Source organism: Aulonocara sp. 'chitande type north' Nkhata Bay, linkage group LG3 (genome assembly GCF_057382095.1).
Source record: "Aulonocara sp. 'chitande type north' Nkhata Bay isolate Kocher_YH1m ecotype deep benthic linkage group LG3, A_spYH_male_GT1.1, whole genome shotgun sequence".
NCBI classification, from domain to species: Eukaryota; Metazoa; Chordata; class Actinopteri; order Cichliformes; family Cichlidae; genus Aulonocara; species Aulonocara sp. 'chitande type north' Nkhata Bay.
In genome coordinates, this window is record NC_141346.1 from 42,547,791 (window position 1) to 42,565,993 (window position 18,203).

Sequence of the window (18,203 nt, forward strand, 5' to 3'; positions counted from 1 at the left end):
TGCAACTACTTAAAAACACACACACACACACACACACACACACACACATAAAGAGTGCCTATTTCGGGTCAGTTTTGCCGGTCCCAAGCCCTGATAAAGGAGGAAGATTGGAATTGTGACATTAAAAAAGCAATAATCGCTAAAATAAATTTAATTTGTAGTTTTAAAAATATTCTAAATGCATTAGGGGTGTTTTTTTACTCACTTTGTCTCTCCCAGCGCTGGTTACAATTACATAAACACGACCAATTATGTAAATTAGGCGATGACGTCATCCGCTGACTTTTATGACAGCCAATAGCGATTTCCCTTACTGAGGAGTTGGCAACACTGTGGACGGTTCATTTTTACCGGACTGTTGGCAGCATCTTTGACGGAAGGGACGCGTTGTTCTTACATAGACAGGTGTGTTGCGTACGCTGATCTTTTTGGCCTTTCGTAGAAGGATATGAAGCATTTCCTCAGGCTTTTTGTGCGCGGGCTTAAGCACCGAGCCCAGCGTACAGAACAGACCGACGTTTGGTACAATTGTGTTAGCTAGACGCCGTCAACAGCTAAGCTGACTTGCATGACATCTGTCCCTGCTTCGTTATTAATACTAGTTGCGGCAAATGATTGTGTATAACGTCTTCTTCTTCTTATTTTAAAGAACAAAATAAAACCATGCTGCTTCGCAAAGTGAGCCAGTCTTCCGCCCTGTGCAGCACCGTTCTCCGGCTTCCTGCCGTGCTAACCGGGTGAGTAATCATCAGTAATTATTGCTATAGAGACTTTAGAATGAGATGTTTATGTTTTACAAACATATCGTGTCATGTCTGATCTGCAGAGGTCAGCGTCAGGCCGCGGTGGTGTTTGTTGGGCAAAACGGCCGTCTCTACGCAAGCCAGGCAGCCGAGGTGCGTTACGTTATTATATCGTATTTCATTATAATGCATTAAGTACACATTACTCTGTTTAACACGGCAGCTTCACGCTGTGGCTCCACAACATTTGATCGAGACTGTGTCCTTGTTTGGGTAATCGCAGCTTGCGGCTGATATAACTCCAGCACCCCCTCCCGCTCAAACTGGGGGAAAGTTCACTGTTCACGTGATCCAGGTATTAAAGGTGACACTGCAGTTGCTCAGGCAAGCGTTCACAATAAAAACAATAGGCCGATGATGTCATACGTGGAGTTTCGCCATGATGCTTGCACACCCGACATTACCACAATGTTTTTAACAAAAATTCATAAATTTATCAGCAGTTGTAAAGTCAGTGATCGTGTGTGTTGTTACTTTTGTTATTATAATTGTTAATAATGATATTATTTCTTTGTGTATAGTAAAACAAGTCGTAATGATAAATATGTCTAAGCAGTTTTAAAGTCTTGCAGGTCTTCCTCAGATTGACTGTGAACTTTTGGCTTAGCAAAATTGCTATGAAGTAACAAGGAAATATTTTCCACTGTTATCTGCAAATCAGAGTTTTTCCTGCTTTGAAAACAAAAGAGCTATCAACAGAAAATCACCACCACTGAGATAAAAAAAATGTTTTTAGCCTAAAATGTATTTCAAAATAAAGGTTTGGTTTATCATATTGTCAGAAGTGTCAGGAAAATGGACAGTAAGATACCCCAGAGTCATTGGCACAAATTTATCCAACCAGTCCAGTTTATCCTCCCAAGAGGTCAACTTTGATCTGGGATAAACTCTGTGTTTTTGTATTTGCTGAGAGGTCTCATATAGTGCTGGATCCATAAGCATTACATTAAAACAAATATTTCTAAAGTAGATTCTGGGGGAAAACAGGGGCTTTTCTATCCTTTGATTGTTTATCTACTACTTAATTCCTCTGGTGTAATAGAAATGGAGATGTGGAGGTCTTCATCAATAGAAAATCAGTTTGCTGAGTCTTCAGGGCTTATGTTTTAATCATTATTGATGGTGTGAACTAAGGTTGGGCAATTGGACGAATATATCGACGATAGGTTGAGGCTACCGTCATTCATTTTTACAAGGGCGATTAATTTATTTATTTGCTTATGAGTAAGTTTGCATGCCTGAATATATCGCCTATTGTCAATTACTGGACTGACGATTGTCAGCTGGAAAATTTTTACATATCGCCCAACCTTAGTGTGAACCCAGGTCCCTCTTACAGTGTTTGGTCCTTTTGACCAGCACATATAAAGTCTGGGGATGTTGTAGCTAATTCCTTATGACAATACCTATAATTATAATAATGATATTGCCTCTAGTGGTGCTGTTACACAGAGATGTTACTAGTGACTTATGGAGATCATCACTATAAAAAAAATAAGTGGCCACAAAGCTACACCAGCAGACCACCATTAAATATCTTGGCCAGACTTGGAAGTACTGGTGTTAGTGGATACGGAGGACAATGTGGAGGTGCCGGTTGTGTCCATCTGGATTTTCTTCTTATTGAAAACACTTAACCTCTGCCAATGATGCTGCTTCAAATAAAACAGTCAGAAGGTGATCTGGTACCAAGCCAGACCTGACTCCACACTGGCCCCGCATCAGTGGAACAGCTGTGTTTATTAACACGGTTATTAACTTGAAATTGGCAGTGAGTCCTGGTCAACACAGTAATTATTAGCTGGGAACAAAGTTCATACCTATTTTGTTGCTTTAATAAAATAAACATATGTAAATCCTGCTCCAAGGTCGTGCTTTTAACTCATTCACTGCCAGCCATTGGCAGTGAATGAGTTAAACCCATTGACTCATGCACTGCAATTGACGGCTATAGACGTCAATGGCAGTGAATGAGTTAATAAACACGAGCTCACAGGGTGTTGTCTGTATAGTTAAAAGCAGAACTTTATGACAGCCCTGTGATAAATACTTTTATTGTGAGGCGTAATAAATGTTGTCTTTATGAAATTAAAATGCAATTCACTGGAAGTTTTACTGGAGTTAATTATGAATCGGGTACAAAAGGCAGATTTAAAAACATGAACCACATACTCAGCACTCAGCTGAGTGGCTGTACCCTTGGCTTCACCTCTCACCTAGTTGAGATCGGAGCTGGTGTCCCGATTGAAACTGGAAAAACTGTAGCCTGTGTGCTCTTAACATTTAATCACCAAACAGCACTTGACAGCAAACTGTCTCCCTCTGTGTACCTTCATCCTGTTGGCTACATGGTGGTAAACCTTCAGATGTGTTATTCCTTTTACATGAGTCAACCAGACACTGCGTATGGTTAAGCAGTGATTTTGTATGTTTTGTAAGCTTTGTTGCACAGAGAGTTTGTAGCTTCCTCACTTGTTTCCCTTTATTCATTTTAAACATAATTTATATAATTTTGTCCTCTGCTCTGTTTGTGGTTTCAGGCAGTGCTGGAGAAGCCTGCAGCAGTCGGCAGTGACGCTGCCACCAAAGTGGAAAAGAAGACAGCTGCTGCTGCTGTATGTTTACTATTTGCTTTATAAGCAAGTCTTACGTTTATAATGGCCAAAATCTGGTTAAAATCAGTCAGTCTACTTAGTTTATTTTCAAAGTAAAAGGTTTGAATCCTAGGAGCAATAGGGCACATGTTTCTTTAAGAATGGGTCCCTCTTTAAAGCTGATTTCTTTGCTGTTTAAACACAACACACAGAGGCTTTCAGTGTTCTCAATTCACCAGCAGGTGGCAGCATAAATCACAGCAATGCATGTTTGTTAGGCCCTAAGGGCTTTAAGCTTGACCTCTCCTGTAGCTCCATAGAGCCGTTTCAGTGGTGTTTGAGTTAACTTAAATGTTACTGTTTGGTTTATCTTTTCACAGGAATCCAAATCATTTGCTTTCAACATTTTCAAGGGGCAGATCACAACTTCCCAGGTTTTTCCCTTTCCCCAAGGTAAATCCATAAGACGTATTTATGTTCTTACCTGATTTAAAAAAAAAAAAAAATTAAAGCCAGTTTTTGCTGGTTGGCTTTGTTAAACTGGAAAGCTGTTGTCAGTGTAATGGTTTGTATGTGCCGCAGTCCTCAATGAGGAGCAGGAGCAGTTCCTTCGAGAGCTCGTGGGGCCATGCAGCAAATTTTTCGAGGTAATTGTAAATCTTATTCTGACCTCACGCTCACTGCTCCTAAACACCCCCAAACCCTCCCCTCACCGATTCCCCCTCCATGTTTCTGCTCCCTGTGGACAGGAGGTAAATGATCCAGCCAAGAACGATGCCTTGGAGAAAGTGGAGGATCACACCATGGAGGGCCTGAAGGAGATGGGTGCCTTTGGTATGCAGGTGCCAGCTGACCTGGGTGGCATTGGCCTCTCAAATACTCAGGTACAGCTTGCTTGACTTAATTATGATATTGACAACATGGCAATGGTTTTAAAAAGTTTAACGGAAATTATCCATCCAACAGTACGCCCGGCTGGTCGAGATCGTTGGCAGTCATGATTTGGGGGTCGGTATTACTTTGGGTGCACATCAGTCTATTGGTTTCAAGGGAATTTTGCTTTTTGGGAATAAAGCTCAGAAGGAAAAATATCTGCCAAAACTCGCCTCAGGTAAGAATACCAGCATCAGCATCTGGATTTCGAGGTAAACTGTAGCTCTGTAGAAGATTGGAGACGTTCTGTCTGTTTATTATTGAAAGCTTAAAAAAGCCAGAGTGTTGGAGGGACACACTGTGCTAGAAAAGTCTAACTTCGTGTGAAAGAAAAGCTTAGTAATTTTTGTTGTAAATTTTTGCTTTGACAATGACTCTGTGTGTGTGTGTGTGTGTGTGTGTGTTACTCCAGGCGAGCACATAGCCGCCTTCTGCCTGACTGAACCAGCCAGCGGTTCTGATGCCGCCTCTATCAAAACCGTTGCCGTCCAGTCGCCCTGCGGAAAGTATTTCACCCTCAATGGAAGCAAGATCTGGATCAGGTGAGGACTCCAAGGAAGTTCTTGGTGAATAGTTTGCTAAAAAATAGTCCGACTTGATGACAAACCTAAAATAGAAAATCGGACAAACCACAGCACAGTCTGCTGAGGAGGGTTCAACGTTCTCTCCATAGTTATTGCCTATGTTTAAGCGCTTTCGATCCCGTTCTTCTGTATATGCTTGAATGGTTTTCAAAATGTTGCTGAGCTGAGACACTTTGCACTACACACAAGTTCTGGTGGTTATAAGACTGTGTACCCTCTGAACAACCACTCGCTTTCTCTCATCAAAGCAATGCACGACCGCAGTGGTTAGTGCAGCTGACACCTGTCTCACTTTCTCTCGCTTGAGTACAGCTTCCTGTTACACGAAGACTGGGGAGTACGTGCTACTGTCTGTCATTAATCGTGAGATGCTGTGTGATTGCTTAGAAGCAACAGCTGACTGGCGTCACGCATGAATAAAATATGAATAAGTAGTTTAACCGTCTTATATCTGTGTGTGAGGGAGCTTTGATTTTATTACTTGTAGCATTTTTAAAAAATTGTATTTTATTAGTGTCTAAATCAGTGTTTAGTCCTTTTAAAACTCCTGTTTTTAGAGTTGATGTATTTGAAAAGTAATCTTAAAGTAAAGCTTGACTGTTTGACAGCTGAAGCTTTTTCGTGCTTTCACCACAAGGGGGCAGAATTACACAGTGCATCCAGCGACACACAGTAATGGCCACTCCATTCTAAATAACCTTCTCTCCTCAGCAACGGAGGTTTGGCTGAGATCTTCACTGTATTCGCCAAGACGCCCATGAAGGACCCCAAAACCGGGGAGATGAAGGACAAGATCACGGCGTTCATTGTGGAGAGGAGCTTTGGAGGAGTGACACAGTGAGCGCCCCTTTTCTTAACTTAGCAGACTGTTTGCCACTAAACCCTTTATTTTTGTTGTGGATGAAACTTTTTATTTCTTCCTTCCCATCATCGTAAACCTTACTTCTGTCTCGCAGTGGCCCTCCGGAGAAGAAAATGGGCATCAAGGCTTCCAACACGGCCGAGGTCTACTTTGATAACGTGCGAGTGCCGGCCGAGTGCGTGCTGGGCGAAATCGGAGGCGGATTCAAGGTGGCAATGAACATCCTGAACAACGGCCGCTTTGGCATGGCGGCCGCCCTCTCCGGCACCATGAAGAATGTCATCGCCAAAGCTGTGAGTGAATCCCCTCCAGGCTCCTTAAGTGTAGAAAGGAAGGGAAGTGGGTGAAGCGCACCGGTGGAGCTCTTCTCTCGAAGCCTATGGCTTTTACTTATGGTTTAGTTTCTATATGTGCTGTCAGGTTTCCCACTTGCTGCATTGTTTCTTATCTGTAACCAATATTGTCTGTGTTGCAACTCATTTCGCTTTGCTTTGTTCTTCATTGTGGGTTAGTGGGAAATTCCCCTTCTCTTTGTGGCCTCTTTCTGCTTCTTGCTGCGCTTAAATGTGCTGAAGGCCTCCGTTCGGCTCTGTCTACTGAGAGGATTCAGCTTTTTTTGATTAGTAAAGTAATTAATTTTTTTTTTAACTTAAATTACTTAAAATCAATGTTATGTTTATTAAAACAGTTTGAATTGCTACCAGTAGATGGTCATAAGATTAGAGGACCATAGACACAGTGACAACACACACTGGTTAATGGAGTCCTCTTTTGAAGCCTCGAGCTGACTGTTTTGGGTGTCTCGGCATTTAAAAACTAAATCTTTGAGCGACTGAGAAATCAAGACAATGCAGACTTATTCAGTAGCAACTTGACAGTCACATGCAGTCGTGTCCTGCTTTATTGTCTGCTTTAATATAAATACAAACATAATTGACTAAATGAACATCCTGCTGTGACTCAAAACGAACAGCTGAGAACGTAATGGCTTACTGAAAGCGTTTAATGAGGCCATAGGTCAAGGAAGATGAGGCGCAGTTTCTCATGAACGATGATAAAAGCAGAGTTGAACTATAAATATTTAATGAGACAAACGGAGAACGTAACATCACATTCGCAGGAGGATGTTGAACACATAAATCAATCAAATTGGAATAAATATTTTTTAAAAACATCGTGTGTGGAGATGCAAAGTTTCATTCAGATTGGCCGGCCTGTTAGGGAGGAGATAAGGTAAATGGGAGACATACATGATCATATTTTTTTGATGGAAAAAAATTTTGTGCAGATGCTGATATAAAAAAACACAAATTTATCTGGCCAGTAGCTGATGTGGTATTATTACTATTATTAGATCTAGGTAGACTAAAGCATACAGCTGCACATAACTCTTTCACTTGTTTACAATAGGGCTGCCACAAACGATTATTTTGATAGTTGACTAGTCACCGATTTTGCGATTAGTCGACTAATCAGATCATCATCCATTGGACATAAAACTACAGCTTATTGCACCAGCAGCATCTGCTCTTATATAACTATCATTAGCTTACAGCTTTAAGCTTTTAAGGTGCTAACTAAAAATAAAGACAAGATGATAGTTTATTAAATTTAAATGAAATTTGCAGATTGTTTCGGTGAAGTTTAATAAACTCCTTGCTATCTAAAATATAACAGGACACCGGAGTATATTCTGGAGCATCTCACACTTCTGATAATCAGTTGTCTGCTTGACGTTTATTCAGCTGTGTAAAAACTATAACTTTAAACTCAGCCAAACCGATTTACTCAGGAACAAATAAAATACTGAAAAAAACCAAACAATAACATTAAGTTATCTAAGTGACTTATATATGTTTAACCTGAGTAGCAAAAGACGGCGGTGGGTTTGAAAACGATTTGCTGGGAGTCCGGTGCTCTCACGGACTCTAGTGAGCCTTGCCCCCGGTTAGCTATCAAGCTAGTGGGTAACAGACGTCTCCGAAAACGTCGGCGCACTTTTGAAAATATGTGGTGTCTTGATAAACTGAGCAGATATTTGAAGTTTACACAGCTACATTCTCGCCTGAAAATATGTTAAACGTTTATTTTGTGACCCAGAAAGAATAATAAGAGTAATATTAAAACTAACTAGCTGCCGCCATTGTTGGAAACTGCGCTGGGCTGCGCTATAAATTCTAGTTTCTTCTTCTTCGGAGTTTAACGGCAGCTGGCATCCTTGTACATGCAGTGCTGCCATCTTCTGTTTCAGTCCGTTATTACACTCTTAAATCCTACTACTTATTCCTGCGTCTTTTGGGATCTTACAAAACTTCAAACGACGCGTCGACTATTAAATTAGTCGTAATCATGACTAGTCAACTAATCGTGGCAGCCCTAGTTTACAACACTTGTCTTTTAACAAGTGCAAAACTGATATGACACAACAGAAAACCACTGTTTACTGACATATCAGCACTGATAATTAGGCGACCGTGGACCTCTTCTTCAGTTGCAAATGTTTCACTACTAGAAAAATCCATTAATATTAAGCCAGTGTGCACATGTACCTCCTGAGAACATGAAGAGAAATTTACTTCAAAGTCAGTGTTACTGCGCTTATAGTAAATGAGATTCACAAATCAGTTTTGCAGCTAAATGGTCTCTACAGTAAGCATATTTTATTGCTGTGACTGAAGGGATTTCTCGCCCGGGGGGGAAAAACGTGGTTGTTTTGTTTGAGCAGTTGCGTCGGCTGGAGAGAAAACTGTGAAAAGTTCATGTGGGGGGAATTCCTGCCCCCTCAGCGTTTTTACTGAGGGAGAATCTCATGCAGAGGAGGCACAGGGAGCCGGTTCTCATGCACTTAGAGAAATGACTTTCTCACATGTTGATAAAGAGAAGTTCATTTTTTCACTGTTTAATGCCATGCAGCCATAAACTGCCTTCAGTGAGCGCTTGCGACCTAATTCAACACTAATCTTAACGTGTGAACTTTTTATTAAAGAAAGCATGGTTCTTTTCAGCTTTGTTGTTTGTTTTCACGTCTCATGGTATTTTGACACATTGCCACCAGTTTTGCACCTCACCACAATACTGATCATGCTTCTTTTTGTGGTGACCGGCAGCTCTGCCAAACTTCCTCTTCTCATACAAAAAAAACCTGCTAGATAGCAACAGCATTTCAGGGCACCAAAAAAAAAAACACTTGCAAAAGCTTGTTTCCTCATATCTTGTGGCTTGAGTCAAATTCTTGACTTAAAATAATGAATTGTGGTCTTATAGCGGCCTGTGCTTTTCCACTTTTCGTCAGGTGGACCATGCAGCCAACAGAACCCAGTTTGGGAACAAGATTCACAACTACGGAGCCATCCAGGAGAAGGTGGCTCGCATGACTATGCTGCAGTACGTCGCAGAGGTCAGACAACACAACACGAATCTGTAACGCTACCTCACCTGATGCCGCGCTGAGCCGTGTGGTGCAGGTTCTGAGAAGAACCTTGCTGATTAATGGTTTGCTGTTATCTTGACATCGTGGTTGATTTCCTGTTTTACTGTCAGTCAGCATAATCTGCTTGTCAGCTCACTGGGCTTTATTTAACACAGAGAATGTGCTGAGATGCCTTTTTTAAAATGTGACGAATTCAAATTAAATTCAGTTTTGATTGTCTTTATGAGAAAGGTGTCAAACTCATGGTACCATTACTTCTGTGTGTTTTCTCAGTCCATGGCCTACATGATCAGTGGGAACATGGACAGCGGAGCAACCGACTTCCAGATCGAAGCTGCCATCAGCAAGATATTTGCCTCTGTAAGAAATTTCCACTTCAGTGTTTGTACTGCAAGCCTTTTATTTCAGCTTTTGCAGTAACCAGAAAGCCTTTAAGGATGTTTGGCTTCAATTTTTCTGGCGCTTATTTCATAATCTTCATGAGGTTCCTTTTTCTGTGGAAGACTGAAGGATGGTAAATAGAGGAAGCATATGACTCCTGACTGATGTGAGATGAAATGTGATAGTGTGTTTGGCAGTGCTAAACGGCTTTTACATGTCTGTGTTTCTTTGTGTAATTGAGACAGGAAGCAGCATGGTTTGTGACAGACGAGAGCATTCAGGTTATGGGCGGCATGGGTTTCATGAAGGTGAGTCCTCAGTCCACATCCTGTTAGTTACAAACCAGGTAACACGGGGACAAATCTATTTGACAAAATTTAAAGTTTGTGTTTTTGAAAGCTAGAGTTTAACATCCTGATGAAAGCAGGTGAAACAGTAGATAGAACAGGAATTTCTCGATACTCAGAATTTATACCTTTTGTATAGTCTCTTTTTATATAGCACCAAATCACAACAGCATTCACTTTATATTGTAAAGTAATGACACTACATTATTGGAATCAAACTTGAACAATCAACCAACCCAATAGGTCTGTGAAGGTTCTCAGTCATGGACCCCCTAACGCCTTAACACCCACTCACATCCAGGGCCATTTGACCTTGGGAAATCACATGATAGGGTGGGGCTAGGTTTCACAATGAGCTCACCTAAAACCTTGGCTGATTGTGACCTACACCCGTTTTCACAACTTGGCTTGTGTGATTAGGTAGAGGATCATTACGGGGTCCATTGTCCCTCTTGGAGTGGACACTCCCACTTAAATTTGAGACTCTCCACCATTTGACCCTAGAACTGAAGAAGGATGAGAGGTCAAACATCGTCAAGCAATTTAAAGAAGTCCAGACGCTTTTCTTTCCGAGCTGCTTAGACAACCAACCCACTATAAGCAAGCAGTTGGTAACAGTGGGAAAGAAAAACTCCCTTTTAACAGGAAGAAGGCTCCAGCAGAAGCCGGCTCAGGGAGGGGCGGCCATCTGTTGCCACTGTTGTTGCTCTGTCTCCTGACCTTCCTGTCAGTTTTTCATTATTTTATCCCAAAAGGGCAAAAATAAATATTTTTTTAAAAAACCCTAATGATGGGGCTTGATGTGGTGTCAGTGTAAGGTTTCACAGAAGACGTGATTGCTCATTAGCCTGCAGAAATGGAAGTATGTCCGTTTAAGAGTAATCGCTGTTCTTATCCCATTCACAGTTAGTGGTTACAAGTAGCTGAACAGTTCATTGTCAGGCCAACGCTGTTGGATGACTTTAGCTATTTGCTGCTGTACTAGTTCACATTGTTCACACGGATGTTCACATTGTTTACACAAACATTAGGCAGTAGGTAATGGATAATAGGCATTGATTTGGAAATAACTTGAGCTTATTATATAATATTGTACTATTCAGTGTATTTCTAATTAGGCAGCTGTAAGCATTTAAAAGAGGGATGTGGTGGCCGCAATAAAGGGAATTGAAAATATCAACATTCGGACGTTTGCCTTGTACTGCGATGCAATGTTTTTCTGCTGCTGAAAAACAACATGTTATGAAGGTGTAGATGTTAATTAATATTAACAATAATTCACTGTCCAAACCTAAAATCAATCAGGTCAAAAAAAGCTTTAATTTTCAGATTTTTAAATATTAACAGATTTTTTTTTGAGACAATATTTTATATTATTTCATTTTTAATCTGAAAAGTGTTACAAAGGGGATGAAATATATATATATGGTCTAGTACACCTCATACCCCCCTTTAGACTCACCCCTGCTTGCTTCAGTTATCGTATTAATGTACAGCTGCCGTCAGCCTTCAGTAAGTTGCATAATTCAAACGTGCTGTTTGACCAAGTGAACAGTTCATCTGCAGATTTTAATGCAGCCTTACTTCTGGGGGCTTACTGCAGATTTTTCTCTTTGTAAAACAAGCGGCGGTGGATGGAGCACCTACAAAGTTTACTTTTCTTCACGTCAGAGTTTGTTGATCAGGTGGTTTGATTAAGGACTCCAGGTTTTAATGGTGATTACAGGAACAGCACTGTTTTCTTTCGTTCAATCTGAGATCACTGTTTCGGTAATGGCTCCGCCTCTTCGCTCTTTGCGGTGTGTAAACAGACACCGGCTCCGCGTTAAAACTCTTTGACGATGAAAGCCAAGTTTTAACATGACCCCTAAAAAGTAGATGTTTCTAAAGACATTGCTTTTTTTGTGTTTGTTTGTTTTGTTTTGTGCAGCCACAAATACAAAGGCTCCTACAACATGCAGGGGAGCTGTAACCATCAGCACTGGGAATGTGTGTAGATTGTTTTTGGATGTATGCTGACTGTGGTCACGTGCGCAGTTTCCAGATAGTTGCGCTCATCTTTTGGCTTCGCTTCTGTTTGGTTTTTGTTTTATCTCAAACACGGCTGTCAGTAAACGTTGGCGAGCCTTTGACAGGTATGACAAGCACTCAAACAAGGATGCGCCTAAAGGATCCGCATTTCCTTGTTTTATGCGCTGGAAGATAAAATCGTTTTCCCGCTCTGTTTACTGTGTGTTTCTGTCCACGAACGCTTCAGTTTTTGTTGTGATGATGATGGTGATGGTGGGCTAATGGCCTCTATCTGTTTAGAGTTTTAAACAGAAGTAATGATGTAATCGGGCAACAGATCTTTGTTCTTATCCATTAAAGATGCACAGGTGTGGCTAAGACTTCTCAGAAGCCTTTGCACTGTATAGTGGCAGGTGCTTGCCTTGCTGTTGCGGTATTGAGTCATGTAGTTGCAACAGGCGAGTTGGCATACACACACAGAAAATACTGAGACCACATTCGAGTGAAAAAAAAGATATCAAGCAAGAAGTTCACTAGAATAGACTGGAAACAACCAGCTGAAGATACGGGGGCGTGGTGGAGCTGTGTAAACAGTTTTGTGCTGCTTAAAATAAACCAGACAGTGCAGAAGAGAGAAAAAAAAAAAGCTTGCTGCTTTGGTTTGATTTTTAGTTCAGTGGAAAGTGTGCTCAGTCATGGAGGACAATGTACTATGACTTTTAAAAAACAAAAAGTTTAGTTCAGCCACTGTAAACAATGATTTACACTCTGAGTACTTGTATTGTTGAGTTACGATTGGATTGGTCTGATGTAAAGCTGCTTAAAATAATTCCACTTCCTTTGTGTTACGTGCCAGTTGATAGTGGAATTAGTTGCGCAGCAGCGGGGGGGACGAATGCAGCAGGCTTTTAGCGGTTCTGCTCGCTCTGTGCGTTTTGACTCAGGGTTTCACTTCAGCAAGGAAACCAAGTCAAATGTGTGCTGGTGTACATTTTCATTTCTGTGCCACTTAAAATATGCACACTTTCCACATACAGAATTCAGAAGCGGTGCAAAAGCCTCTATTCCTCTTTAACGGTGCATTTTCATTACCTTATTTCAGGGCGTTAAATGGACGTGAGATGGGAAAGAATTAAGTGCTAACCTTGGAAAATGTACAATATTTGCATTCCTTCTGTCTTATTAGGGCTTTTAGTTACTTAGTTATTTTTATTATTACTTTTTAATAATTCAAGTATTTAGTAGATTTTGCATTTTAGAACAACAAATGCAAAAATGCATCAACCAAAAACAAGAAGCAAACAAACAAAAAAACAAAACAAAAACAGTGAGGTCTTAACATCTGTTGCATTAAGTCAGGTATACATGTAGGTGCAAAAGTTGTCCCACTGTTCAACTGCAGCTTCCGCCACATGATGTAACTTTCCCAACATCTTTTCGCAAGCAGCGTTCCCAATCATTCTTTCTTTCCACATTTTAAGCGTTGGCATATGGGAGTCCTTCCAGGGTTCCAAAATGATACGGGCACATGTTACCAGTGCAGTATTTAACACTCTAAACTGGTGTTTATTTAATTGTGGCACCTCTCCTTTGTCTCCTAGTAGACATAATTTAGGTGATCTGGGCAAATTACACTTAGTTACTTTTTATTTTTGGTGCTTTATTGAGGTGGAGCTGAAAAGCAATGGAGCCCATCATGTTCTTTATTTGTGTTTGTTTCTGCAGGACGCTGGAATAGAGAGAGTGATGAGGGATTTGAGAATTTTCAGAATCTTTGAGGGTACAAACGACATCCTGAGGCTCTTTGTGGCTCTGAATGGCTTCCAGGTAACACAGAAATTTCCTCTGTGTGTGTGTGTGTGTGTGTGTGTGTGTGTGTGTGTGTGCGCGTGTGCGTGCTTTGTGAAAGTACAGAGGAAGTGGATTCTGCTTGCTGTATAAAATGCTGAAATTCTGTGATAAGAAGCAACTTCCTCTACACATTTCACATTTGAGTTCTGTATCACATCCACGTTTTCTGCACTTCGCTTTTCCTCACTCTCTATCAGGAAGTATTCTTAACATGTTGCATATGACTACAGATTGAGCAATCCAGATAAACCCTGACTCCTCCTGACTACGTTTAGCCCTTTGCTCAGCAGCTTGCATGTGCTTCCCTGCAGAATGCTGGAAACCAGCTGAAGAGCCTGCAGAAGGCCCTGAAGAGCCCCATCAGCAACGCCGGCGTGCTCGCAGGAGAAATCACCAAGAGAGCCAAAAGGTTGGTTTAGCTTCTGCAACACTGTTTTTCCTTTCTGTATGTCTGGAAGGCAGTGGGTGTGCGATCAGGGGTCGCCCCTTGCAAAAAATAGAACGTGACCTGAAGAAGTGATACAGGCTGATGTCGACAGAGACAGCAGTTATGCCATCAGATTAATGGAAATGGAGGCATTTTTTATGCACTCTTTCTCTTTCTGAGAAAAGCAGTGATGTGAAAATGATTTTCTTACACTTGTGTACTCGCAAGTGCAAGAAAATCACGTGCTGCACACATACACACAGGAGGCAGAAGAGTGTGGCTTCCTCCTCTCTTTGTGTTAATTTGATTAAGACTTCCTTTTAACCGTTTACTTACCGCTGTCAGAGGCTGTGTGAGTGCTTTTGTAGCTCAGGCATACAGGCTCATATAACTGCGGTGCAGATCATTTATCCTCTCTACTCCGCCTGCCCAATTCTAGGAGACACTGAAAGCTGCTTGCACGTCAGGGTCTGTAGTCTTGCTTTTATAGCAACAGTAGCACACAAAGGTGTTGTGTGGTGCTGCATTGCGCAGGTTGTGCAATTAATACAATGAACGGCTAAAAACAAACAGTCGACCACTGAACGCATCATAGAGAGACTTTTAGACGCAATGATAGCATTTATAGCATAAACTTGTCATAACCTCTGTATAGAGCCTCAGCTGCAGGTTTCAGTCAGTTTGACCAGCTGTTTGGCTTATTTTTGTTCTGTATTTAATTTAAACATGGTTAACTGTGCAGCTTCCCACACACTGTATATAAAAGATGGTCTTAGCCATCGTGACTTCACCATTTGGGAATTTTGGGACTTTATCGCTGGCTTTTCCAACCAGACATTGACAATGCATGACTGCATTTTACTCGCGAAAACTGGAGTACAAACTTCTTTGATAGGCTGTATGTCAGACAGCATATTATTATTATTATTATTAACTGGACAAATTAATTTTTATAGCAGATTTAAAATGACAGAGTTGACCAAAGTGTCAGCGTGCCAGCACAGGTGCTGTCACACACCTAGCTTTTTATTTTTAGCTTTCAAAAAACATCCATGTGCACTGCATCATGGGAGTCTTTGAGGGCTGGCCTTTAGACTGAGCAAGTTTTGGCTTAAATCTGGAGCCTCGAGGTTGCTTTTTGGGATCAACAGATCCATCGTAGACTCGGACGGACGGCTGAACGATGCTGTCGGTGTTGCTGAGAATGACTTTTTGTTGTGTAACGCGGTCCTCTCTTCTTTACAGGAAGGCAGGTTTGAGCACAGGTCTGACGCTGCAGGGGACGGTGCATCCTGAGCTGGCACACAGCGGAGAACTGGTGTGTTATTTTTCTTATTATTTGTATCGATCAACTGTTATTTATGAGACAAACCCATCTAAGGGGCTGGCCCAGGCTGGATGAATGGGTGCCTGGCACTTTTAAGAGGACGCTTTGTTTACTAATGGAACATTTCCTCCTGCGTTGCCTTCATTTTCTGCTTTCTGCTACAGTCTGCGTGTTTCCTAACGCTCTGCACTTTTTGTTGTTTCTGCTTTCCAGACAGTCAAAGCCATTGAGCAGTTTGGAGGAGTTATCGAGGAGCTGCTGATCAAACATGGCAAGAAGATCATCGGTGAGAGAGTGTGTGTGTGTGACTGCGGGTGTTTCAGCTCACCTGGAAGATTTGAACTTGACTATATTATGAGTTATTTCTGACAGTTTAGAAATGACATCTTTGCATTTTATTAACAATTGTTATTTTTTTCTAACTTATCTAAACTTGTGTGCTTTCATTTTTCAGATGAACAGTTTATTCTCAAGAGAGTCGCAGACTGCGCCATTGACATCTACGCCATGGTGGTCGTCCTGTCAAGGTATGCAAAAGTGCAAACAACAGATTTAAGTCTTCGTTCTTTTTTTTTTTTTTTTTTTTCCACTAACCACACCATCCTTTCTATCTGTCCCCGTTGCGCTCTTTCTGCACGCTCCCACCCACCTTCTAAACTAAGGTCTTCTTTTATTCCACAAACAAACTCCTACGCAGCCCAAACCGACCTTTCTTGTGAACGTCTTTTTTTTCTCGGCCTCTTTCTGCAGGGCGTCGCGAGCTCTGAGTGAAGGCCACACATCAGCTCAGCATGAGAAGTTGCTGTGTGAGACCTGGTGTACCGAGGTAAGATCCTCCGCAGAGCCAGACACAAACACGTGCTGCTATGTAAGGAGGATGTTCGGTGTTTTTAATGACCTGAACCGTGGCTAGCACTCTTAGGTAGTGTCACTGTGGTAAGTAGTGGGATACATGATTAAAGAGAGGAGCTAGTTTGGCCTGGCGTCATTTTACACAGCAGTGAAGACACAAGTTTTAAATATAAACCAGAAGCACTGGGAGAGCGCAAACCAAGGCGCTCACTCTCTGAGCAATATTTCCCTTTAAGGGAGTAATACTGTATTTGTATATAAACATTATAGGTATTCAATGTTAAGTAACTGGACTAAAAATAAAGCTCTATAAAACATTATTATCACTTTGACCTTCAGAGGAATCTGTTGACCTTCAAGGTGAGATCTGACAGGAAATTTTAAATCTTTATACAGGGTTATATTAACAATACACACCACATTGGTCATAATTATAGTTTCTATGTTGTAACGCTTTTTGTCAGTTTGTGACTAATAGGTCATTGAGTTGACTTTGGACACCTTGGTGGATGTAAGCCAAGGTCTAAAGGAGCATTAGCACGACCCTGCGCTACACTCCTACAAAGTTTAATCAGAATTCAGTCAAATGTTTTGACCTGTCTTGTTTACAGACAGAATGGCACTGTGAATAAAAACATAAGCTCTCCTTGGCTGAGGAAATAAGTCCATACTTTACCTCTGTGGTGTTCTGATGCCATCGCGATCAGTTTGATACCATCGCTCTCCTCCTCTCTCCGTCCCCCAGGCTCACGACAGGGTCACGCACGAGATCAAGTCTCTCCACTCCAGCGAGTCCAGAAAGCTCTTCAGCAACATGCGGGCCATCTCTGCAGCAGTCGTGGAGAACGGAGGAGTGGTTGCTGCTCACCCCCTGGGTTTCTAAACGCCCTCGCTCTTTCTGCGTTTCGTCAGTCTTCTCAACATCTCGTCACGTATGCCAAGTCCTCCCGGACTTTTTTGCCATTAATCCTCTGACACACATCGGTGCCCTTTTTTAATTTATGAGATGCATTTACAGCCTCAGAAACTGGTTTTGGTTTTGGTGTCTTTTTTAATCCCACTGCTTTTTCCTGTCATTTATTTATGACATTGTGACTCAAGGCATCTAAATTTTGAGCTGCACTTTTGTTCTGTGAGAAATAAAAATGTCATGCGAGTTGGAAACGTCACAGTTCTACATTTGTCTAAAGTGTGAAGGGGGCTTTGAAATGCACCCTTTCCTTTGTATCCAAGCCTTCATGATGTAAACCCTCAGTGTTTAATCTGTTAATACATTAATTTATGCTCTTTTGGTTCTTGGTAATTAACCATAAATACAACGATATCAATGCAACTTTAAGTCAGGGAGCCAGTTAACAGGAAACTGATGTGTCTTTAAAGGACAGATTTTTACACTTGGTGTTTAAATGCAGAGAACAGCGTGATGTTTGTTCTTAACGCCTTTCTGCATGTTCAGTTTGCTCGTTGATCAACAGACACACAAATATCAAGACTGTAAAACCTTTTTGCCTTAGAAACCGGCTCGAACACACAAAGCTTTCCTAACAATACTTCACTGTGTGCTCTTTACTGTCATCAGCCACCTGGAACTGCAGTGAATGTAACATCGTCTGTGTACCATGTTTAAGTTTTCTGTCATTTATTTCTCTACCGTAGCGAACGTGTAACAAAGTGGGAGTCTGTATAGGCTGTAACTATACTGCTTTTTCCTGCCAATAAAGTTCATTTTCTCCAGACTGTCTCGCCCTCTTTGTGATTTTCAGCACGTACAGCAACACTGACTTTTAGTGGCACTTAAAAAG

At 41.4% G+C, this 18,203-nt stretch overlaps 1 protein-coding gene across 2 annotated transcripts; it reads left to right on the plus strand.

The window, feature by feature from the left end:
• Positions 1-269: 269 nt before the first annotated feature.
• Positions 270-18,135, plus strand: acadvl (acyl-CoA dehydrogenase very long chain). 2 transcript variants are annotated; one of them, XM_086281707.1, is made up of 21 exons: positions 270-405; positions 650-737; positions 827-896; positions 3,344-3,418; positions 3,778-3,850; positions 3,980-4,044; positions 4,147-4,281; positions 4,364-4,508; positions 4,743-4,872; positions 5,626-5,751; positions 5,871-6,069; positions 9,069-9,173; positions 9,480-9,566; positions 9,833-9,895; positions 13,670-13,771; positions 14,107-14,204; positions 15,468-15,540; positions 15,763-15,835; positions 16,004-16,076; positions 16,300-16,375; positions 17,147-18,135. In XM_086281707.1, the coding sequence occupies exons 2-21, from the start codon at positions 664-666 to the stop codon at positions 17,282-17,284; spliced, it is 1,980 nt and encodes a 659-aa protein (XP_086137833.1). In that variant the 5' UTR covers positions 270-405; positions 650-663; the 3' UTR covers positions 17,285-18,135. The 2 variants fall into 2 exon arrangements, with proteins under 2 accessions (XP_086137833.1, XP_086137842.1); XM_086281716.1 differs by having other exon boundaries at positions 405-522.
• Positions 18,136-18,203: the final 68 nt, after the last annotated feature.

Bases quoted from the DNA above. Each gene is read 5' to 3' on its own strand.
- acadvl (XM_086281707.1), top strand. From the start codon at position 664: ATGCTGCTTCGCAAAGTGAGCCAGTCTTCCGCCCTGTGCAGCACCGTT. The intron at 9,174-9,479 runs GTCAGACAACAC...GTGTTTTCTCAG, and splicing joins TGCTGCAGTACGTCGCAGAG to TCCATGGCCTACATGATCAG. The intron at 13,772-14,106 runs GTAACACAGAAA...GCTTCCCTGCAG, and splicing joins TGGCTCTGAATGGCTTCCAG to AATGCTGGAAACCAGCTGAA.